The following is a 24,038-nucleotide window of genomic DNA, read 5'->3' on the forward strand; positions in this document are numbered from 1 at the left end:
ACAGGTAGTTCTCAAACCCTAGGTGTGCTTCAAAATATTAGCAGAATTTAAAAATAACAAATAAGGAGTTCCTGTTGTGGCTCAGCAGGTTATGAACCCAGCGTGGTCTCCATGAGGATGTGGGTTCGATCCCTGGCCTTGCTCAATGGGTTAAGGCTCTGGCATGGCTGTGACTGTTGTGTGGACTGCCACCTGCAGCTTCGATTCAACCCTTAGCCTAGGAACTTCCATATGCCACAGGTGCAGCTGTAAAAAAGAAAAACAACAATAATAAGCAAATAAGACAGAGATGTTAGAGATCCACTTCATGTCTGTGACTGTGGACTCTGTGGGCTTGAGCTCATCCTAGTGTATACGTAAAAAGCCACACAAAAGAAACAGAGGCCCAGTGAGTCTAAAGAAGCACACACTGTCCTCCTGACCTTCCTCAGTGAAAAATAGATGAGCTCTTACTGCACACCTACTAGAATGGCCCAGATCCAGAACATTGTCACCACCGCATGCTCCTGAGTATGTGGAACACAGAAATTTTCATTCATTGCTGGTGGGAATACAAAATGGTCCAGCCCTTTTGAAGACAGTTTGACAATTTCTTACAAAACAAAACATACTCTTACCATAGATCCAGTAACCCTGCTCCTTGATATTTACCTAAAGGAGTTGAGAATGTATGTTCACAAGGAAACATGTATGTTCCGTGTTTGTTCACATGTGGATGTTTATAGCAGCTTTATTCATAGTGGCCAAGACATGGAAACCAAGATATCCTTCGCCAGGTGAAAGAGTAAATAGACTGTTACCTCTAGACAAAGGAAGATTATTCAGTGCTGAACAGAAATGGGCTATTAAGGGGTTCCCATTGTGGTTCAGTGTGTTTAGAACCTGACTAGTATTCATGGGGATGTGGGTTCAATCCCTGGCTTCGCTCAGTGGATTAAGGAGCCGGGGTTGCCTCAAGTTGTGGGGTGGGCTGCAGATGCGGCTCAGATCTGGTGTTGCTGTGCCTATGGTGTAGGCTGGTGGCAATTCAACCCCTAGCCTGGAGACTTCCATAGATTGCAGGTGTGGCCCTAAAAAAGGAAAAGAAATGGGCTATTAGCAATGGAGAAACCTTAACTATGCACTACTAAGTGAAAGAAGCCAGTCTGAAAAGACTACATACTGTATGATTCCAACTGCAGGACATTCTGGAAAAGGCAAAACTGTGGCAACAGTAAGATGACCAGGGTTTGCAGGTAAGAGAAGAATGAATAGGCAAAGCCCAAGATATTTAGAGCAGTGAAAATATCCCCTGTGATTCCATGATGCTGGATTCATGTCCTTGTAAATCTGTCCTAACATAAAGAGTGCACAACACCAAGAGGGAACCCAAATGTAGACTATAGACTTTAGTTAATAGTGATGTGTCAATATTAGACCATCAGTTGTAACAACTGTACCACACTGATGCAAGGTGTATACACCTAGTAAAGTAAAACTGCTCAAAAGACAGTAATTTTTATACGTAATTTATAATTTTTTATGAGTAAATGAGGTTCTCAATATGTTCAGCTTGTGCCAGGCACTGTGCTGAGGGTTGCACCAGGTGGTGGACGAGGTAGATGTCATCCTTGCCCTTGTAGAGGACTGAGATAGGGAATCGTGCAGGAGTGTAGACAGGAAGGTCCAGAAAGACCAACCCAGTTAAAACAATTCCGGATTAAACCAATGTTTGCTTCCACTCAGTTAAATTACTGTTTGGGTGAGGTTTGAGTGTAGAGTAGAATTTAGCAAGGTGACAGAAGAGAGGAAGTATACATGTAGAGGAGACAGCATGTATAATCGTCCTGAGGTGAGAGGACAAAGAAGACAGAAACAAAAGAATATGGTTGGAGCACAGGAAGCAAGGGAGAGAGTGGTCTGGTGATGCTCATCAGGCTTGTATGCAGTGACCATGCCTGGCCATGGATTTTAGACTTAATCTTAGGACCAGGAGAATTCGCTGAAGGATTTTTTATTGTAAAAAATTATTTTGAAACTGTCATACACACTATTTGTATAGTAAATAAACCTCAGGGGAATATTACTAATATCTCCTTGGTCATGTTTCCTTGTACTCCAGCACCCTGAATTTTATTTTAATGGTCCCCTAGCTTTTCTTTATTGTGTGTGCACCCTGAGTACTATTAGGAGCCATGGAAAGAGGTGGGATGCCCTGGGGAGGTTTTCTTTGGAGACCGCTCTGTAGCGGGGTCTTGAGACAGGCTGGGAGAGGAGGTGGTTGGTGGGGGGTGGCCACAGGGAGAGACGTGCAGCGGCCAGGGTAGGAGTCGTCAGCAGAGGTGAGGAGGCTGCATATGTGATACTCACAGCTCCCAGACCCTGTGCAGGTGCGTGTGGCTGTGTAGTCCTCAACAAAGGGTGGGGGATCCTAGGAAAGATTTCTGCTTTGCAGCTGCTTCTGTGTTGTAAGACATGGAAGAGGGTGGGATAGGTGGCCAGCACCAGTCCTCCAAATCCACTTCGCATTGCTTCCATAAAAAGGGGGGGGGGCTTGAAATGGGAGGGGGATTCAGTATGCTTCAACTTTTAGGTGGATGATGAAAGCTGAGAGGGGGGCTGGGAAGGGAGGTGGGAGGTGATCGTGGCCCCTGGGCCCTTGGAGCACAGAAGTGGGGGTCCATTGGGGACCTGGGAGTCTGCTGGGCAGCAAGATGGCATGTCCAAATAATAGAGGCTTGGGCAAAGAGGACCGTATTGAAAAGAGGACTGTCACTAACCAAAGAACAGACTCTCTATAGTGACCACAAAAAAAGGACCTCTGGCTGTAGAAACTTCCTAGGTGTTGGTGGAGAGGCCCCATGTGTGACTTACCCTGACAGGCTTGCCTGTGTCAGGAGCCTGCTTCAGCCTTGTGTCCTGACAGGCCCCCAAGGCTGGCCCCCTTCTACGAGACTGGGTCAGAGGATCCTGATTCACAAAATGCTGACTGGCAAACCTCAGTGCCAAATGCTGGTGACCCATCCACAAGAGAACGCAAATGCCTACTGTCATAACAGGAACAACTAGACTCTGTAGTTGGTGTTCCTGGACCCCAGCTCTTGCGACCAGGGCTCAGAAAGATACAAGTTCAAGTGTGATGGAGAAACAAGGACCAGTCAGTTGGCCTCTTATTCTGGGCTGTGGCTTTGCTGGAAGGCATCACTTTGTGGTGTCTCAAGAAGGTGGGTTCCTGTGGCCACAGTCTGCATAGGGCTCGACAGATTGTTCTGTTGATTGTTGTTGGGCTTTCTAGGTTGTGTAGCCAATCTCTTTGAAAATATAGCTCTACCTCCCCCAAAACACACACTCCCAGCATAAGGGGGCTTGTTGGGAGATGTGTTCCCCTCCCCTCCCAAACACGAAGACACGTCTGCGAAGAAGGAATGGCATCTGCTGGGGTTCCTCTGCTGATGAGAGGCTGTTAGTTCTCCAGGACCCAGGGTCACCTGGTTGGGTCCACTGTGGGTAGGACACAGAGGTCATGCAGAGTCCATAGTGTGACCTGCCCAGAATAGAAAACCATGGCTGTATACACACGTGCCTGGGGAACAGAAGTGAGAGAGATTGGAATGCTGTTCATGCTGCTCCTGTGGCTCAAACTGTAGGACCAGGAACAGTCAGGTGCCTTCTCAGCTGTCACTGCCACCCTATGCTAGGTGACATGGCCCTCAGGACCTTGTCCACCTGCCATCACCCGTGCAGCCAGGCTTATTCTGCAAGTGTGTCACAGGCCTCCTGCTCCAAGGGCTGACTGTAGCCAGGCCGTGGGATCAACAGTTCGTACTATGAGATAACTTGCCTTGTTCCTGCCCAGCAGTGTACCTATGGGACTTCCTTGTAACGCCAAAGGTTTGCCTTAGGTTTGTTTTTTTTTTTTTAAGCTTCTTAGGTCCACACCCATGGCATATGGCAGTTCCCTGGCTATGGGTTAAATTGGAACTACAGCTTCCGGCCTACGTCACAGTCACAGCAATGCTGGATCCTTGAGCCACTGAGCAAGGTTGGGGATTGAACTTGAATCCTGTGGATACTAGTTGGGCTTGTTACTGCTCAGCCTCCAACAGGAACTCACTGCCTTAGTATTTTTCTTTCTTTCTTTCCTTCTTTTGCTTTTTAGGGCTGCACCCACGCATATGGAGGTTCCCAGGCTAGGGGTCCAATCAGAACTGTAGCTGCTGGCCTACACCACAGCCACAGCAATACAGGATCTGAGCCACGTCTGAGACCTACACCACAGCTCATGGCAATGCCGGATCCTTAATCCACTGAACAAGGCCAGGGATTGAACCCACAACCTCATGGCTCCTAGTCAGATTTATTTCTGCTGCACCACGATGGGAACTCTACCTTAGTATTTTTAGAGCTTCTCTAATGTTTCTTGGTGGGGATGTACTGAAATCTGCTTAGCCATGTCCTGTGGTCATCATCTAGAATATTTTCAGGTTTTTTTTAATGTTATAGTGATCACTTAATTTTTTTTTTTATTGTCACAGGTGTTTACTATTATACTGTTGCTATACTTTATTAATAAGGTTTTGAAATTTGGCATTCTTAAAAAAGTTATGTAATAGTCAGCCTTATAGCTTACTAAACCCACTCTCTCCAAGGTTTTTGCTTAAATTTTCTTGTTATGGAAAGCTTGAAAGTAACTGAGTCATACAAGGGATAGTATCATGAGCACTAGAGTACCTACTAACCAGTTTTAGCAAATGTCTTAAAGAAATACTTTAGGCTTTTCTAAAAGTCATGTCTGTTCCCTTCTAATGCTTTTTGTATTTCTTTATCTCATATATATGGAATAATAAATAGTAGTGTGGGGGTTTTTTACAATTAGAATCCTTTTATTCATACTGAATAGTAGTGTTTTGATTTTTTTTTTTTAGTTCTGTATTATACCTATCATTCTGCACTTGCTTTCTTTTCTTTCCTTTCTTTCTTTCTTTTTTTTTTTTTTTTGGCTGAGCCCTTAACATGTGGAAGTTCCCTGGCCAGTGGCTCCGAACCTGCACCACAGCAGCAACCCCAGCCATCACAGTGACAGCAGATGCTTCACCCACTATGCCACAAGGGACCTCCTGCACCTGCCTTTTTTTCCCCTGAAATGTGTGGATGTTCATCTTTTTCAGTTTTTCTCTTTTTAAAGCTAATGCAAATGGCCTTGATAACAAGCCCCTACGGATCTAACAGAATAGATGTTGCCAGAGAGAAGCGAAAATGTTATCCTGTTAAATAGAAAGTCTACTTATTCTTTCTCCTTGATTCCCAAGGAGATCATTGGAGTCTCTCAGTCCTGTTCCTGTGACCTTTCATTCAGTTTTTAGTGAGTTTATTTTAGTTGATGTGATATGAAGTGGTGTAGGCTGTCTGGTCTCCTGGCTTTTTGAAAGGTCATTTTTTTAAAACCTGAAAATTAGTCATTTTGGAAGAACTGAAAATACATCTCTTTTCGGTTGCTGCCTGGTTTAAAAGGCTGCAAGGTGTGTCTACCTGAGATGGACACAGCTTGTCATCAGGTCTGTTGATGGTTTCTCGGTATGCAGTGACAGAGGGGACTGCGGGTTCAGCTTATCGGTGTGCTCCAAATAAAGGCCTTTAGGCTTTTAGTTTGTGCTTTTTAACATCCACAGAAAGACAGAAACTGATTTGTCTTGATTTATCATAGACTTAAAAAACCATGTGGGTGGCTGAATGAGATTTAAGTTTCTTTTTTTTTTGCTCTTTAATGCCTACAATATAGACCTGATTAAGTGAACCCAGGAATTTCATAGATTTGGATAAAATTTGGGATAAATTCATCACTACCCAGACTCTTGCTCTTCAAGGCCCAGGTACCACATGGACTTGAAGGATGCTCTGAGGTCCACATAAAGTGCTGTCAACACCTAGGGCCAGAAGAGATTTGAATGGCCAGGATGCTGTGTAAGCATTCAGCTACCTCCCAGCTATGGAATATTCCTGCACCAACTGTCAAGCAGTCAAAGCAGCCCTTGTCAATGTTGAACTGCTCTTATTTTCAGAAAATTCTTACTCATTGACCTGACCTGTTTCTTGACCCGAAATGTGCTCCCTTGCGTTAATTTTTTTTTTTAATTGCTCATAATTCTTTCAGGTGCCTGCTTGCTTTACTCATGATCTTACTTTTCCTGGCCCTGTACTTGGCCTTCCATTGTGAGGGCTTCTCCCCTGGCCGCTGGCCCTTCCTGTGAGGCCTAGCTGGTGCTGCAGCTCCAGACAGGTATCAGTTGCCCCAGCTCGTGGGAGTTGGTACGCTCTGGAAACTGGCAGGGCACTTGGCACATGTTAAAAGAGATGCTGAGGAAAATATTCATGTCAGTGAAATCAAGATCATATGTGAGTACATTTTATAAATCTATTTTCTAAATGATACTCTAACAGTACACTAGGGTAACACCATAAACAATGATATAAGTTAGTACTATTGATTTTGAATCATTTATTTCTTTGGAAAGCTTTATCATTTGTGCCGAGCTATGTGTGAGGAATTGAACACCGTTGACTATGTCTTACCAGTATGATTCTTTGGGACAAAACAAGTGATGGAGATTATGCCTGTAATGTGTGTATGTGGAGTATAATGAAAACTATCAAAAACATCAAAAGCCAGGACCATTTCTGTCTCCTCCCCCAAAGTCCCACGCCTCCTTGGCTGTGCCTTCTCGCCTGGTCTTCAGCCCCGCCTACCAGACTTCATAGGCCACCCAGTGTCCTGTTGGTTACCACTGTCTCCCACCCGAGCCTGCCTTTGGCAGCTGTTTATCTGGGAGAGCATGAACATAAATTGTGTAAAATTCTCCTTCATATAACTTTATGTTGATGTAGAGTAAATACATCAAATTTTTCACTGTTTGGTTTTTTGGGTTTTTTTTTTTTGGCAAGTTTTGAAAAGTAGTGTTGAGTTCTTTGTTGGCGTAGTGGTTAAGGATTTGGTGTTGTCACTGCTGTGGCTCGGGTTTGATCCCAGGCTCAGGAACTTCTGCATGCTTTAGGCATGGCCAAAAAAAAAAAAAAAGATAGAAAAAACTAGTGTTGATGGTAGGGAATATATTGATTTATCTAATCTTTGCATCTGAATGTTCAAAGCTATGCTTTTTCTGTAACACTTGAAAATCATGTGTCAGCACCCATCTATATGGAATTTTTTAGAAATATTACTTTTGTTATTATTGTCTGCTTATTATAACATCTTCACAGTAACATGCCTGGTAATCGATAAATATTTGTTAGGTTGACGTAGGGTTGACTACTTCTCAGTAGAGCCACTTGATTAATACCATTTCTTTTTAAATCTTATTTTAATTTAGAAAAAAATCTCATAAAAAAGAAAGGGAAAAAGAGAGTTCCCATCATGGCTCAGCAGGAACAAATCTGACTAGCATCCATGAGGACGAGGGTTCAATCCCTGGCCTTGCTCAGTGGGTTAAGAATCCGAAGTTGCTGTGAGCCGTGGTGTAGGTTGCAGACGCAGCTCAGATCTGGCACTGCTCTGGCTGTGGTGTAGGCCGGCAGCTACAGCTCTGATTGGACCCCTAGCTGGGAACTTCCATATGTCTTGGGTTTGGCCCTAAAAAGACCAAAAAAAAAAAAAAAATTAGAAAAAATCTGGGAGTTCCCGTCGTGGTGCAGTGGTTAACAAATCTGACTAGGAACCATGAGGTTGTGGGTTCGATCCCTGGCCTTGCTCAGTGGGTTAAAGATCTGGCGTTTGCCATGAGCTGTGGTGTAGGTCGCAGACACGGCTAGGATCCCGCATTGCTGTGGCTCTGGTGTAGGCCGGTGGCTACGGCTCTGATTAGACCCCTAGCCTGGGAACCTCCAAATGCCTCGGGAGTGGCCTTAGAAAAGGCAAAAAGACAAAAAAAAAAAAAAACTGGTTAGTTTTATACAAGCTTAGTAAGTAATTCGAGGGAGTGGATACTGCACAGCTTGTCTTATCTGCTAGCATACATAGCTGAGCACACCTTTAAGGGCTTTAACGCATGCTTTCTTTCTCTTTATTCTAAAAGTCTTTCATATTTAAAATACTTTTTAATTATGTGAATTTTTCATGTAGTAATTAAACACTTTTTTCTGCTTAAATTTGTCTTTAGTCTGTGTGTACTTTTTAAACAAAAGCCTACCTCTCTTAGTATTTGTGAAAAGAGGAGAATGAGAAGCTGGTGGTGTTACTCTCCCCTCCGTGAACCAGTGTGTCAGTTCTGAGAAAGATGTCCTTGTCACAGAGAATTCAGACAATGACTTTGCTTAGCTACATGAGGGCATTGAGAACAAGAACTTATTTACAAAAAGGCATGCAGTATAGAGGCAGGCCTTCACTTATTAGGCATTTCTGCAGGCTTCACAGAAACGTAGACAAATTAATTCATGAGGTTGTGATAGAATAGTAACTAGTTCTCTGGGTTCTCAAAAGTTTATTTTAGGTCAGTGATTGAAATATGATTTTAGAAAATGTTCTTTCCTTGGACATTTTTGCTTTTAAGTTATAGTTTTTGAGTTTTTTTTTTTTTTTTTAAATGTCTTTTTGCCATTTCTTGGGCCGCTCCCACGGCATATGGAGGTTCCCAGGCTAGGGGTCGAATCGGAGCTGTAGCCACCGGCCTATGCCAGAGCCACAGCAACATGGGATCCAAACCGAGTCTACAACCTACTCTACAGCTCACGGCAATGCTGGATCGTTAACCCACTGAGCAAGGGCAGGGACCGAACCCGCAACCTCATGGTTCCTAGTCGGATTCGTTAACCACTGCACCACGACGGGAACTCCTTTGAGTGTTTTTGTTTGGGGGGATTTTTTTTTTTAGGGCCACACCGAGGCATATGGAGGTTCCTGGGCTAGGGGTCAAATCAGAGCTATAGTTGCCGACCTACGCCACAGCCATGCTGGATCCAAGCTGCATCTGTGAGCTACACCACAGCTCACAGCAACACCAGATCCTTAACCCATTGAGCAAGGCCAGGGATTGAACCTGAGTCCTCATGGATACTGGTCAGGTTTGTTAACCACTGAGCCACGATGGGAACTCCAGGATTTTTTTTTTGAGAAAAGTTTGTGCTTTTCAGGAAGTTGATAGTATATAATGGCCAAAAATAGAATGAAACATAAATATTCATCTTTACTTGAATACTTCTGTGTAACTGAAGAAGCCAATCTCTCATTTTTCTTAATTTAAAGTATGTCAGGTCAGCTACAAGAGATTGTAAACTAGACTTTTTACAGTGATTTGAGTTGCAGTATAAGAGCTTGAATGGATTTTATAATATTCTTTTTGCCCAAAATCTGGCTAAAATTCAGAATCACCTGAGAAGGGACTTGAACAGTTACAGCATCATGTATCTCACACGCAGAGGTTCAGGACTTATTGTTTGATCAGGAATGTCTCTCTGTGTATGTGAGCCCACGTGTGTGTGTGTGTGTGTGTGTGTGTGAGAGAGAGAGAGAGAGAGAGAGTGTGTGAGCTTGTGGGCGAGCGTCCACATGTGCCACCAGCACTGTATGCACATACACTAGCACCACCACTCCCCGACTTCCTGTCCTGCAGCCATTCTTCAGTAGAAGATGGAAGCTCTGCCAGACTTTCTGTTCAAGTGTGCGGTGCTCTGGGGGCTATGGCATGTCCAGCCTAAGCACCAGGCATTTGGACATGGGATCTTCCAACAGATTGTTGCTTCCAAGGCTCATGAGTCTCATGGAGTAGTAAGACGTGAGCAGCAGCCAAGCCTCACTGCTTCCAGTGTCTGTGCAGCCCAGGACTGGACTGGCTCAGGGAGGCCCAAGTCAGGTGTCAGAATGAGAGAGAGAGGGTTTGAGGCACTAAATTATTATTTTCAGTTAAATGTGTTTGTTTAATCTTGACAAGTTGGTGGACTGAGAAGTAGTGGTTTGTGGGTTGTATGTTTTTCACTTGGTGTTGCTCAGATTTTGAGGTTAGAAAAACACGTTTCCTGATAATGACATTTGCGTTGAGGTAACTCTAGGCTTGGTTTTGGTCTGTTTTTGAAAGAAACCTATGGAAGCGACAGTTGCTGCAGGACTCTAGTAGGGTCTGCTGTACGTGTTCTCACAGGGTGTGTATTTTCTCTGTGTCTCCTGTAGTCTGAGTCCTAACAACACCCTGGGGTCTCATATCCTCAGGCCTGTCCTCACAGCCTGACATCACAGGCCCCCCACACCTCACTGTTCAGCAAGTGAACCAAGCCTTGAAGAGTCTCCTCATTTTTATCACATTAGTAAATTGTGATATTTTGAAGTGGGTTTCACATGGGGGCCACGCTCACCCGCGTGCTGGCCTTGCTTGTGCTGGCCATCTGCATCCTGGTCCCCGCCTCGCCTCAGACCTGCAGGGAAACCGAGTGTTGTGGTTGTGGGGGTTTCTGGACCTTGGGCTGAGTTGATTGCTTTCTGTCATATCTTTAATCTGCCATGGACCCAGTCCTGACGTATTTGGAGCTGCTTCTCCACATTGCTTCCATTCTGTGTTTCACTGTTACAGGTTAGCACGAGGTATAATGAAGCGCAGATGCCAACACACATCAGAACAGGTTTATAAAGTCATGTTCTAAGGGTACAGAATTCCAAGTTACTGATTCTGCAGTGTGTGTGTAATGCATGTGTAACCACACTTACATATAAAAGCCTGCCTTTTGTTCCTCTAGTGCCTGGAGTACTACAGGGCTTCCATCTTTGTCAGTGGTGAACAGAGAGAGAATGAGAATGCCTGTTACATTAAAGACAGGGACAAACCAGGCATTCAAGGAAATGAACAACAACAACAAAAAACACTATCAGACGTTAATTTAAAATTCTTGAAAGTTAGAATCTAGCCCCAGTGCATAAAATTGATCTTCATAGGATTAAGTATTTTTTGGAGTTCCCGCTGTGGTATAGTGGGTTAAGAATTCGACTGCAGGGGCTCAGGTCCCTGCAGAGGTGTGAGTTCAGTCCCCAGCCTGGCACAATGGGTTAAAGGATCCAGCGTAGGCTGTGGCTCGGATTCAGTCCCCGGCCTGGGAATTCCATATGCTGTGGATGAGGCCATTAAAAAAAAAGGGGGGGAGTTCCTGTCATGGCACAGTGGTTAATGAATCCGACTAGGAACCATGAGGTTGCGGGTTCAGTCCCTGCCCTTGCTCAGTGGGTTAACGATCCGGCGTTGCCGTGAGCTGTGGTGTAGGTCGCAGACGCTGCTCGGATCCCGCGTTGCTGTGGCTGTGGCGTAGGCTGGGTGGCTACAGCTCCGATTGGACCCCTAGCCTGGGAACCTCCATATGCCGCGGGAGCGGCCCAAGAAATAGCAAAAAGACAAAAAAAAAAAAAAAGGTATTTTTTAATGTTAAACACAAATTTGTAAAGGTTTGTAGGAAGTGGGGCCCATGCTGTGCTGGCCCCTGAGGAACTACAAGACAGATGGAGACACGTGCCAGCCTGGGCCCTGTCATGAGGAGTGTCCTTCCGCTCACAGTTGCTTTATTGTTTTCTTTCCATATTGATGAAACAGCCAGACCACATCCGTTCGGAATGCCTGGGATGGTGCCACCGTATGTCCCCCCCCAGATGCTCAACATTCCACAGACCTCTCTGCACGCAAAGCCTGTGGTAAGGCCTCTCCTTTCCTTCTGCGGTGGGTCTGCCTGGCCTGGGTGGGGAACAGTGGCCTTGGAAGCTTCGTATGCATCAAATATTAATGAACCTGGAATAGTTTCCTAAACTTACTGTGAAGCAGGAGCCTGTGTTTGTGGATTAAAACTTAGCCAGGACCAGGTACCGTGTACTGGGCCGTGCGGGCAGTGTGCATGCACATGTTATCTGCATCCTCTGTTTTAGGCCCCACAGGTGCCCAGCTCAGGTGCTCCGGGCCAGGCTCCCCACCCGTACAGCCTCGCTGAGCCGGGTCTCACCTTGGAGACGAGCGGAAAGAATCTGACGGAGCAGAACTACAGTAACATTCCTCATGAAGGAAAACATACTCCACTGTATGAAAGATCCTCCCCGATCAACCCAGCTCCAAGCGGCAGTCCTAATCACGTGGACGCAGCGTACTTTCCTGGTTCTTCTACGTCGTCATCTTCAGACAATGATGAAGGCAGTGGAGGAGCTGCAAAGTGAGTGGTGTGCAGGGTGGTTGATGCCTCCCAGAAGTGCAGCAGCTGCACTAGGCTTCTTAAATAGCTTGTAGTCCCTGGGGAAGCCGCCCTCTGGCTGGCCCACGGCACTGATGGTTGTGCTCAAGGATGCTGTTTGTTCTAAGTAGGTAACAGTTGCTGTATGCTTGGATTGGGGCTCCTCAGACCAAAAGAAAAGTGTAGACATTTCAGGGCTTCCAAGGTTGAAAGTCTGTACTGTGCTAGCCCAAAGCCTTGGGCCCCTAGGGGTGGAATTTTAGGAAAATTCATTTGTGTGACTACCAAATAGGGTGAAGTTAGTGGATCACATTTTGCCTGACCCTTGCTGTCTCTTGGGCTGTGACTCCCCTGGTGCTATCCTCTGAAACCGTTTTAAGGTAGAACCCTGTGGCTTTCAGTCTCTTGGCTCCTGGATTGAAGTGAAATCAGAATTTTCTTTTGAGTTCAACAATTTAAATCCCAGCTCAGCAGCTCCATAGGACTATTCTTGGAATAACCCTGTTCACCCAGCCAAAACCGTAAAAAGCTGTGAGATCCAGGTTGGAATTCTGCCTGCAGAGGTGTATTTTAAACAATATATGTCCCTGAGTAAATGAATTTTCAAATACATAATTTGTTAGAATCTGATCTAGAAAGTCTTACATGCATAGTCCTCCTCCTTCCCTTACATAACCTTATGTTTCTAAGAAACCTGATTCAAAAAAAAGGAAGAGAAAGGAAGACTTTATTTTTCATGTGTGCATCTCCTTTCCCTCAGTTTGAACTCTAATTTGCAGGCAGATGCCCAGGGTTAATTATTGCTCTGTCGATTTCTGCCGTTAAGAAAATGTGAGAGTTTCCAATCCTCCTGCAAATTCTTACAGGTGTGTCACCTGAAGCCAGAGGTTTTTTTTCCTCTCTTGTCCTCTTTTTCTCCATCTGTAAAATGGGCACTAAGTTTGCTGACCTTGGGCGTCAGTAACTAAGGAGTTTGCTGCCGTCCAGGGATGTATGCTTTTGTGGAGCAGAGAAGCATAAAATGGATAAATGTTTACTTGCTGTATGTGCAATTCTAAAACTCTAAAAGGAAGTAAAAAGTTGTCATTTAGCATTCAAATTTTAAATTAAAAAGCTAATATATTTAAGAACTACTGAATGAGAATTGCCATGTTGGTGCTTAGAAATCTTCATGTGTGTAAATGAGCCCGTGTAACTCTCTAGCACAGGGAAGTTTGAGAGCAGCTGATAGCTGTCTCAGGAACCCTTTCCACTCTGTGAGGAATTGTGAGTTTTCTTTTAAAAATTGATTCATGTCAGCAAGACCAATATATCTGTAGTGCAGGTTCATCTTAGCAAGAGGCAGCCTTTTTCTAGATTCTGAAATGCAAGTGGGAATAAGACACAAAACAGAAGCATGTGTGTTGTGGCTCAGAGTCTTGTGCAGGCGATGAGCGTGGGAGCCAGGAGAGGCCCTGGCCTGGGGAGGACCAGAGGTAATCCTCTTCCTTCCGGCAGGGATGCAGAGATGTGAGTTGCCTACTTTCTTTGGCAGGCTGCCCTGTTAGGATACAAGTTGAGGAGTTCCCGTTGAGGCGCAGTGGCTAACGAATCCAACTAGGAACCATGAGGTTGCAGGTTCGATCCCTGGCCTTGCTCAATGGGTTAAGGATCCGGTGTTGCCTTAAGCTGTCGTGTAGATCGCAGACACGGCTCGGATCCTGTGTTGCTGTGGCTCTGGCGAAGGCTGGTGGCTACAGCTCCGATTAGACCCCTAGCCTGGGAACCTCCATGTGCCACAAGAAGCGGCCCTAGAAAAGGCAAAAAGACAAAAAAAAAGTTGAACTTGATGGAGTAAGGTTGCATGAGAGTCCCTCCCTTCTCTTGTGCATATTCACATCTGCCCTGTTCCCAAAGATGCTGATCCGCCTTGCCTTCCCTGGAGCTCTTCCTCTGCTCCCTCTGAGCTCTGTAGCATTTAACTCTCTGTAACCCTGACTCAGGGCATTACTACTGCATTTTTCTGGGGGGATGGCGTGGGCGTCTCACCCTCTCATGTGAATGGTGGTGGAAAGGGCAGGTTCCACATCCACAATCTGGAATCAAAAAGATGGGATCGAGTTGTGTGGCTTAGCAGTGTCTTTGTTTCCTTGAATCTTCTTTTCCATTTGTTATAAAAAATAAGAGACAGGCGTGTTAAAATCAAGAGGAAGGAGGGAAGGAAAAGAAGATAGGTAGCTTGTGGCAGAGGCTTCAGGGTCATAAGCCAGGCGGGATGGGCCATGGGGTCACCTCTGATTATGGGTGTGTGTCACCTTGTGGCAGGATGCTAAGAAGAGCAGTGTTCATGATTTTAGGGTGAGGATTCTGGTTGAATAAGTTAGGTGTGTACATTTTGGAGGCCATGCATACACCAGAGGACTGCCCTTCTAGTTCAAAAGCTAAGTAGGAGCAGTAAGATTGATTTACTTTTGGTTTGGACTTGAATTGGGACTCCCGGACCTGCACTGTGCTCTCAGTGCTCTCACCATGCATGATGAGTAAAGCATCCATTCATTTAGCCAGGCAGCATTCAAGCACTTGCTGTCTACCAGTGACCGAGGTGGCAGGCAGCACAGACAGGGCATGGTGGTGGGAGGTCTACAAAGAAGTGAATAGACAAATGAACAGATGAACCCAAGCGGTGATTGTGTGAAGCAGGCACCAGATGAGCGGGCCTGGAGGAGGGAGCTTCTGGAGAGCCAGGTTGGAGCTGTGGCAGCTGGAGAGTGCAGGGTGCAGAAGGGGAGGCCCATGTGGCTGCAGTGCCGAGTATGATGGAGCCTGGATGACGTAGAGTGTCAATTCTGTTCTAAGTGTGACGGGAAACATCCACAGTGTTTGCTTAGAATGCCCTTAGGACTGGAAAGATCTCAGTGTTTCTTTAGAAATGAGTTTGCTCCAATCTGGATGCTATTTGCCCTGAGGACAAACAGGTATCTGGTTGGCGAGGTCATTTAGATGGGAAATTACTGCTCAGTTGAACTGAAGCGCCTGTAGTCATACCAACTTATACAGATTAACGGTAGAAACATTTGTAATGGCTCTACCCTAATACACTGACTTAAGCGGTAGCAGAAGGGGAGGCCTATACCACCCCTGGTGGGCGCGGGGGTGGGGGTAGGGTGGGTTGTGTGTCCTTTCCTGCTCAACTTCCTCGTGCATGTGCGCTCCTTCCACCATATTTCCTGTGATACTGGTAATTCTTCTTCTTCTTTTTTTTAATGCCTTTTTAGGGCTGTACCCATGGCATTTGGAGGTTAAGGGCTCCTCTTATGGACCCAGACTAGGGTCCATTCAAAGCTGTAGCCGCCAGCCATAGCCAAATCCACAGCAGCTCGGGATCTAAGCCACGCCTGTCACCTACACCACAGCTCACAGCAACGCTGGATCCTTAACCCATTGAGTGAGGCCAGGGATCGAACCTGAGTCCTCAAGGATACTAGTCAGATTTGTTTCCACTGAGCCATGATGGGAACTCCTGGTAATTCTTCTGAATATGGGAGATGCCACAAAATAAGTGACCTCGTTTCCCTAGTGGAAAAGCAATGGCATTTTTGCTGATGGGTAATGGGGACTGTTACAGAATAAAAGAGAATTCACCGCCCCCCCTAAAAAAAAAAAACCCAGCCTCCTACAAATAAAAAAGATAACTTTTATATGGCAAAGAATATAAACATGCAATTCATAGAGGAAGCACAGATGGTCAATAACATAAAAGGATGTTGTTCACTCTCACTAAAAAAATCAAAGGAATGCAACTTAAAACATAACAATGTGCCTTTTTTTTTTTTTTTAACTTAGAAAATTGACAAACTTTGGTTTTTAAAGTTCAGTGGGGGAACATCAGTGGAGTTGGTGGGATATGAGGATTTGGCCCTCCTGGTGGGTCCTCAGTCTTTTTGGTCACTGTGCCTCACAAAGGTATAAGGGCTGTGGATTTTGCTCTGGGGAGAATTTGCACCCTCCATATGCACAGGTAGATGTGGGGAGCCTGTAAGGGCAGTGCCCCAGATGCAGACAATAGAGACAGTCCTTACAGGGAGAACCATGGAGTCACCCCAAAGAGTGTTATTTTTAATTTTTTTGGCTACTCTACAACATACAGAGTTCCTGGGCCAGGGATCATACCCAAGCCATGGTTTCTTCCTAAGCCACAACTGTGGCTACGCCAGATCCTTAACCCACTGCACCGGGCCAGAGATTGATCCTGTGTCCCCGTGCTCCCAAGATGCCATTGATCATGTTAAGCCACAGTCCTGTGGAGGAGCCACTGGGTGTGAAGGTGCCTTGGGGTTGGTCTTTAGGTGGCACCCTCACCGTATGTGTATGTGTGGTGTTGGTATGTGGGTCCTTGGCAGGCCCTGTCCTTCATGTATGTGTGGTGTTTGTATGTGGATCCTTGGCAGGCCCTGTCCTTTATGTATATGCAGTGTTTGTATGTGGGCCCTTGGCAGGCCCTGTCCTTCATCTCCCTCTTTTTTTTTGAAACACGTTACCTGGCACTTTAGCTGGGAGTGTTCAGGTGTCTTTCCTGCCACACTGCTGGAATGGACTTCCTGGGTTGTTGTTTCTCTTGAAGTCGATACATGTACCAGTAGAGTTTTCAGGTCATTGCTGGACAAGGAGCCCTGGGCTGCATGAGGTGCCCTGTGTACAGCTGTGGTGAGTTGGGTGTTCCCACCAGGACTGGGATGAGCTGCAAGGCTGAGCTGACTACTCAGTGATGTCTCCCTTCACTTCTGTAGGAACACAGCCTTCCACTCTTGTTGAGTCTGTCAAAGGACATAGGCCAGTGCCTGGGCAAGCTATTCCAGACCAGTTGTTTTGAAGTAAAGTAAGAAAGAAATGTGCTGCCTTCTAACTAAATAACTTTTTTCTCCTAAATCTTTTCTTAGAGTACCATCAGCGTATACTTCTTTCTCTATTTTTGATTAAAATATTAAAAAAAAAAAAAAACCTGAAACCTCAGGCCACATTCTTGTTTTTCTTCTCTTCCTGGTCTTTGTCAAAACTTTGTAATTCTATTTTGATTGAATTAAAAATTGCTGTTCAGGAATTCCCCTGTGACTCAACAGGTAAAAGATATGGTGTTGTCACTGCTGCAGCTCGGGTCACTGCTGTGGCACAAGTTTGATCACTGGCCTGGGAACTTCCATGTGCTGCTGGTGCAGCCAAAAAGGGGGAAAAAAAAAACCTTTAAAATAAAAATACAGGAGTTCCCATCGTGGCTCAGTGGTAATGAACCAGACTAGAATCCATGAGGTTCAATCCCTAGCCCTGCTCAGTCTGTTAAGGATCCGGTGTTGCTGTGAGCTGTGGTATAGGTCACAGAAGTGGCTCCGATCTTGCATTGCTGTGACTGTGCTGTATACCGGCAGCTGTAGCTCTGATTTGACCCCTAGTCTGGGAACCTCTATATGCTGCAGGTGTGGCCTTAAAAAGCAGAAAGTAAATAAATAAATAAAAATACAGTTGAATCCATGTGGAGGTGTTCATATTATTTTCATAGATTCATTGGCTTTAGAATTTGAATCTGATCTGGGGTTGCTCATTTGTGGTTTTCAGTTGTTTCATATCTTTTTTCTAATTACCATCTCAATTTACAGTTTAGAATTCAAACATTAGAAAATGTAACATAGGAAATCCCCATTATCCCGCCTCTGGAGATACAGCTGTTTTCCAAAGATTGGTGAATATTCAAATACCTTACTTTTTGCTTCATATACTAACATAGGGTTCTTAGGGACAGCACTTGCCTTTTTTCCTTTTCTGCCTTTTTATATTTACTGTGCCCATGTAGGTGTATACTCTTTTATTTTGACCAAACCCACAGCATATGGATGTTCCTGGGCCAGGGATTGAACTCATGCCACAGCAGCGACCACACTGGATCCTTAACCCACTGCACCGCAGGAGAACCCTTGTGGCATTTTTAAATGGAATTTTTTTTTCTTCACTTTTTTAGGGCTGCACGTGCAGCATGTGGAGATTCCCATGTTAGGGATAGAATCAGAGCTGCAGCTGCTGACCACAGCCACAGCCACAGGAACACCAGATCCAAGCTGTGTCTGTGACCTACACCATAGCTCATGGCAACACTGGATCCTTAACCCACTTAGTGAGGTCAGGGATCAGACAACATCTTCATGGATACTAGTCGGGTTCGTAACCCACTAGAGCCACAACGGGAACTCCCTTAAATGTATATTTAAAAGTCCTATTAGGAGAGAAGACAAACTTAATTTTTCTCCACCTTGTGACTTCATTTGCCTAGATTTTTTTTCTCTTTTCCTGTGTATTTATGTACACATTGATTTCAAGGTATCAGAGCACAGTGGCGTCTGTTGTATAAGCTTTGCATGCCCTGTGGGGCCATATCTGGGCTATAGAAGATCACTGTCCATAGTGCCTGAGGGGCTGTCGACAAGCACAGAGACCCAGTTCGGTCAGGACTCAGTCCCCCAACCTCTCATGACTTATTTTGTTAGGTACCGGTTGCCACTTGTGGTTGTGTGACCTAGAGCTCCCTGGGCCAAGTGCACTTAATATGCATGGAAGGTCCCTGGATTGTTTGTGATTTAAATCAGTTGATGAGTAACCACAGTAAGTGACAGCTATTGGTAATATTTTAAAAATAACTATTTACTCAATAATTGGGCAGCCGTTCAGTAGTGACTGTAATGTCTTCATAGAGTTTATAATTGAGTGATGAAAACACAATAATTAGAAAGAGTGCTGAATGTGATGCATGCCATGAAAAAAACCACAGAAATGAGAACAGCCAGAATGGTGGTCATGAAGGCTGCACCCGCTTAGGGCCAGGTCTTCTAAGATATGGCATCACATGTGAAAACTCCAGTCTGTTGTGAAGAGGAGGGGTGGCTGTCCAGCGGGGCATGGAAGACTACTTGTAGTCCACATTCCTGACCAAGAACCTATATCCAGAACATATAATGACTTGCTCTAAGTCCGTAAGAAGAATATAGACTGTTTGGACAGTCACCACAAAAGAAAATGTCACTTGTGGAGAGGTGCCCATCTTCATCATTGTCAGAGAAGTGCAAATTAGACTGTGCTAGAGTCACTGCATTCCCACTCAAAAGGCTAACATAAGAACAACAGAAAATACTGAGTGCCTCGAGAGCAGGGATCTCCTGCTGGGCTGGCTTATAGGTCCAGCTGTGGTGTCCCCCAACCATGGAATATTATTGAGTAATATTGTTGTACCCAAACTCCTGGACGCACAAAGTGTACAATGGCACAATTCTATTTATATAGCATTCACTGTGAGAAGTCCGTATAACTGTTACCCTTGAGGAAGGCTCTGGAGCAGGTCAGGAACGAGATTCTGGGGCATCAGTCCTCATCTTGATGTGGTTGCTTACATAATGTGTTCAGTTTGTGGATATACTATGTATGTTGTATTTAACTATTTAAAATTGTAGGTAATAAATGTTGTATTTCTTTATAAAACATGCAACTATCCAAATAATTTGTTCCAAAGTTTCACAGAATAAATGTCACCAGCCTTTTTTAAGCAGTTCTATTTATACCACATATCTAGTTCAATTCAGAGCTGCGAATCTTCTCTCTGTGTCTCTTGCTTGGAACACTCACTCTGGACGTGTATATGACAGGGTTACCCACCTCTGTTTTCCCATTTCAGAGGACCTGGCACAGTTAGCACATAACATGTCCTGACTGGTAGACCCTCAGTGAATACTTGATTGGCTAATCAGTTTGTCCAACTTCATACGTACTTGCATAGTAGCTGCTTTTCACTTAGATTTTAAACAGGATACATTTATTTCATGCCTCCTTCTCATCACTAGACTTTCCTCTGGTTTTTCAAAGTTGTAGCCTGAGATTGCATACATGAGTAGCAAACTTGGACCAGGCAGTGGTTTCTCTGAGTGGTTTCTCTTGAAGACCGGGGCCCTGGATGCTGGCTAACTGGGCATCTGGGCCAGCTTGTTTCATGTGGAGGTACGGGAATCTCCCATCCCATGACTGGGGTCACGGAGTTAGAGTGAGGCTCCAGGATATCATGACATGAGACATGGTTCTTGATTTGAGATGGGACAGCTTTTTTGTGTCTCCTCTTCTTTTTGCAACTGCCTTTTGTGTTGCTTTGTTTTATTTTGTTTAATAGAACTAAAATGAAGTCAACTAGAAGATAGAATTACCAGGTCTCAAAACCCCTTTATCATGTGAGTCAGGCCAAATAAAAGCTCTCTGTTGGCCTGCCTGGTGGCCAGCACTGGTTTTAGAAGATAATTTTGGCATGAGCCCTGCAGGGGAGGGACAAGAGAGGGGTGGAAGCCTGGAGTGGCCCAGGCCGTCACCCAAGCCTGTAGCATCCCGTCTCTGCTCAAGCCCCGCTAGAACTATCTTCCCTCCAGGACAGTGCTTTTCACACAATTTACCCAAGTACCACAGTAAACTTCCTTTTACATTGTGACCCATAATGCAGAAATGAACAAAGAGTTTATGAAATAATACCATTCGTACCACTTTTGCATCCAGTCTGTTCTGTCTCTTTTCTTTTTTTTTCTTTGTCTTTTTAGGGCTGCATCTGAGGCATATGGAGGTTCCCAGGCTAGGGGTCCAATCAGAACTGTAGCTGCCAGCCTACACCACAGCCACAGCAAAGTAGCATGTGAGCTGTGTCTGCGACCTACACCATAGCTTGTGGCAACGCTGGATCTTTAATCCACTGAGCGAGGCCAGGGCCTGAGTCAGTTTCACTAACCACTGAGCCATGATGGGAATGCCATCTTTTCTTTCAAAATTCTTTTTTTTTTTTTTTAATGGTTGTTAAATCCACTACCTTGTTTTCTCAGACCACTAGTAGGCCACAGCCCACAGTTCTAGAAGAGCACTGATTGAAATACCTCATTTTGGCATTTAAGGTACTCCGCAATCTTCCCCATCTCTTTTTCCCACTTTTACTTTGCTAAATAAAGTCATTCCCCAGATAAGGTTCAGGTAACTTCCTATTCTCTGAGCTCACCAAGTCCATTCCCTCCCTTTGGGCTGGGAGGTGTCCTCCCGCCTCCGACTTTTTCTTGTGTGAGTTCTCTTTGGCAGGCCACAAGCCTCATGCCCCCTCTGCAAATAGGAATGCCCCCGTGAATTGTCATTCGGCATGTAACATCTTACATTTATTTGTAAGTTATGAGTAACGTGTGATCCAGATGACATTTAATCTTCTAGTGCCTGGCAGTTGTCAATTACATGTGATTTCTGGTCTTATTGCTCCAAGCGGAATGAGCTCCTAAAGGCAAGGCCTGCATTTTTCTCCTCTGTACCCCACGGCACTAGCTCATCCTAGACTGTCTTTAAGACGAGTGGTGGGGCATAGGTTAGGTGCTTGATTTCTCTTCCACAGTGAGTGGTGACCACCCACCTGTTTGAAGTAGGAAGAACGTGTTCCCATGATAGAATTCTTTCTGAAGATATAGGTTTTCGGGGGAGGCGAGATCAGTAAAGCATAAGGCATCATTGAGTCCGTCGGCTCCGTGCAGGCCCTTCTTATCATCATGAGCATGTGTGGGAAGTGGTCAACACTAATCAGTAATCTTGTTCATTTTATGTTCAGCCATATCAGTGGGAACAAAATTGGCTGGGAGAAGACAGGAAGCCATTCAGAACCTCAAGCACGGGGAGACCCAGGAGACCAAACAAAGGTAGTATTAAGTCTATGCCTTTTAGTCCTTCAAATTCTCCTTCTCCCAGCATGTGGTGCTAGGGATTGGTTTAAAGTAAAATGTTCTTGGAGTTCCCCTTGTGGCTCAGCAGAAATGAATCCGACTAGGAACCATGAGATTTCGGGTTCGATTGCTGGCCTTGCTCAGTGGGTTAAGGATCTGGCGTTGCTGTGAGCAGTGGCGTAGGCTGGCAGCTGTAGCTCTGATTCAGCCCCTAGCCTGGGAACCTCCCTATGCCGTGGGTGCGGCCCTAAAAAGCAAAAATATTAGATGAATAAAGTAAAATGTTCTCCCTATTTTTTAAACATGTTACGAGTGCTGCCCTGGCAGGGGTGAGAGAGAGAGGAGGAGCCCAGGGCAGTGCCACCCGAACCTACTTCTTCTGCAGGGCAGGGTGGGGCCTGGTGGGGATCTTCCTCTCTGCTCGATGCATAGTCTTATTTGTGTGTAGTTTTCATGATGATTAAGTGAGAAGGCAGCTGGGGTGTAGACATTAAAAATGAAAATAAACTGTTTTCTTTTCTTTTTCTATGTCGACTTGTTAATAATTGATCTCTAGAAGTATCTTTTTAACTTCCAGAGCCACATCTATCCCCACACATGATCACTTAGGATGAGCTGGTTTCTGGCTGGAGGAGGGCTTGTATATATACAAGGTGATGGAATGTTAGTAGTCTGTTCACAACTCTCAGACACTCTCCCTATTGAATGATTATCTTGCAAGTAAATAACTGAAATGCTTTCTGGATACCTACTGTTTGCAAAATACCTTCCAGAGCATTTTCAGTTGTTTATGTCTACAGTCTGTGGAATGGAAAGTATAGAAAACACTTGTGAATTATCCATGAGTTATTCTTAAGAGCAATTTTGGTACTTTGTATTTTAAAGGATAAAATTAAGCACCTATTACATACCATTGTAAAGAATACATTTTGTTTCAAAACAGAAAAATGGGAGTTCCTGTTGTGGCCTCATGGTTAAGGACCCAACATTTCTCTGTGAGGATACAGGTTTGATCCCTGGCCTCACTCAGTGGGTTAAGGATCTGGCATTGCCGTGAGCTGCAGCTCTGATCCCGTGTTGCTGAGGCTGTGGCGTAGGCTACAGCTGCAGCTCCAATTGGACCCCTGGCCTGGGAACTTCCATATGCCGCAGGTGTGGCCATAAAAAAAAAAAAGAAAAATGTATATTAAGATGCCACAAAATTAAGCAGTAAGCAATTATTATTTCTAACATTTATTGTGAGAAAAGAAGTTTACTGTGAAAATGATCCTTTCTCTTGGTAAACAATGCAGACTTGGCTAAAATTTATGAAGAGAAAACCTGGTGTCTCCGTCTGCCTTTCCTTCCCTTGGTCCTCCTGTTTTGCAGCAGTCCAGCACTGAGTAATCATTGGTGTCCGTCTGCGTGAGGCCCAATTCCACAGATTCCTAGTCTCGTGGACAAATGACATATCCTCTCGGATTATTATCCTCTCTTCATCTGTAGAGAGGATAGTGCTAGTTCGTTTAGGAAAAGTCTCCAAGGAATGCAGAGACACAGGAATTGGCCACTTGAGGGGAGCCAGGTGGGACAGGGCTTGGGAGCCAGGTGGGACAGGCCTTAGTAGCCACGGAAAGCCATTCACACTATGGGTTCCTCCAGGCTTCCACCAGCACAGGCATGCTGGGCTTCCATTTGCTACCGCCTCTGTCCAAGGAGGGATGGGCCAGAGCGCCCTTGTCCTCAGTGGTCAAGTTGTTAATCGCGTCTCTCCAGACAGGACCCTGCATTGTGAGTGGACAAACAGGTTAAAGGAGTAGAAACCTGACATGACCCATTTCTCCCTTCTCACCCATTGCGCTATAGGCAGAAGGTTCGTCCACTGCCTCTTCGGGCAGCCAGCTTGCTGAAGGAAAGGGGAGCCAGATTGGCACTGTTCAGCCAATTCCGTGCCTCCTGTCCATGCCCACCAGGAACCACATGGACATCACCACCCCGCCCCTGCCCCCCGTTGCACCTGAGGTGCTGAGAGTGGCCGAGCACCGGCACAAGAAGGGGCTCATGTACCCCTACATCTTCCATGTCCTGACAAAGGTATGCACAGGGGCTGAGGGTGCGGCCACCGCTTCTGCGGTCACTCCTGTGGGAGTTCCTTTCAGAACTGCTTTT

The 24,038-nt window shown here is 45.2% G+C and overlaps 1 protein-coding gene across 2 annotated transcripts in view; it reads left to right on the forward strand.

Annotated features, from left to right (window-relative positions):
* FAM120A (family with sequence similarity 120A) overlaps positions 1 to 24,038 on the forward strand; it is a 113,150-nt gene that overhangs the window by 45,616 nt on the left and 43,496 nt on the right. For both annotated transcript variants that reach the window (XM_047779331.1, XM_047779330.1), the window contains 4 exons: positions 11,535 to 11,632; positions 11,861 to 12,138; positions 21,779 to 21,866; positions 23,736 to 23,963. In XM_047779331.1, coding sequence (XP_047635287.1) covers positions 11,535 to 11,632; positions 11,861 to 12,138; positions 21,779 to 21,866; positions 23,736 to 23,963 — 692 coding nt within the window. The remainder of the gene's footprint in view (positions 1 to 11,534; positions 11,633 to 11,860; positions 12,139 to 21,778; positions 21,867 to 23,735; positions 23,964 to 24,038) is intronic.

Source organism: Phacochoerus africanus, chromosome 5 (assembly GCF_016906955.1).
Source record: "Phacochoerus africanus isolate WHEZ1 chromosome 5, ROS_Pafr_v1, whole genome shotgun sequence".
Lineage (NCBI taxonomy): Eukaryota > Metazoa > Chordata > Mammalia > Artiodactyla > Suidae > Phacochoerus > Phacochoerus africanus.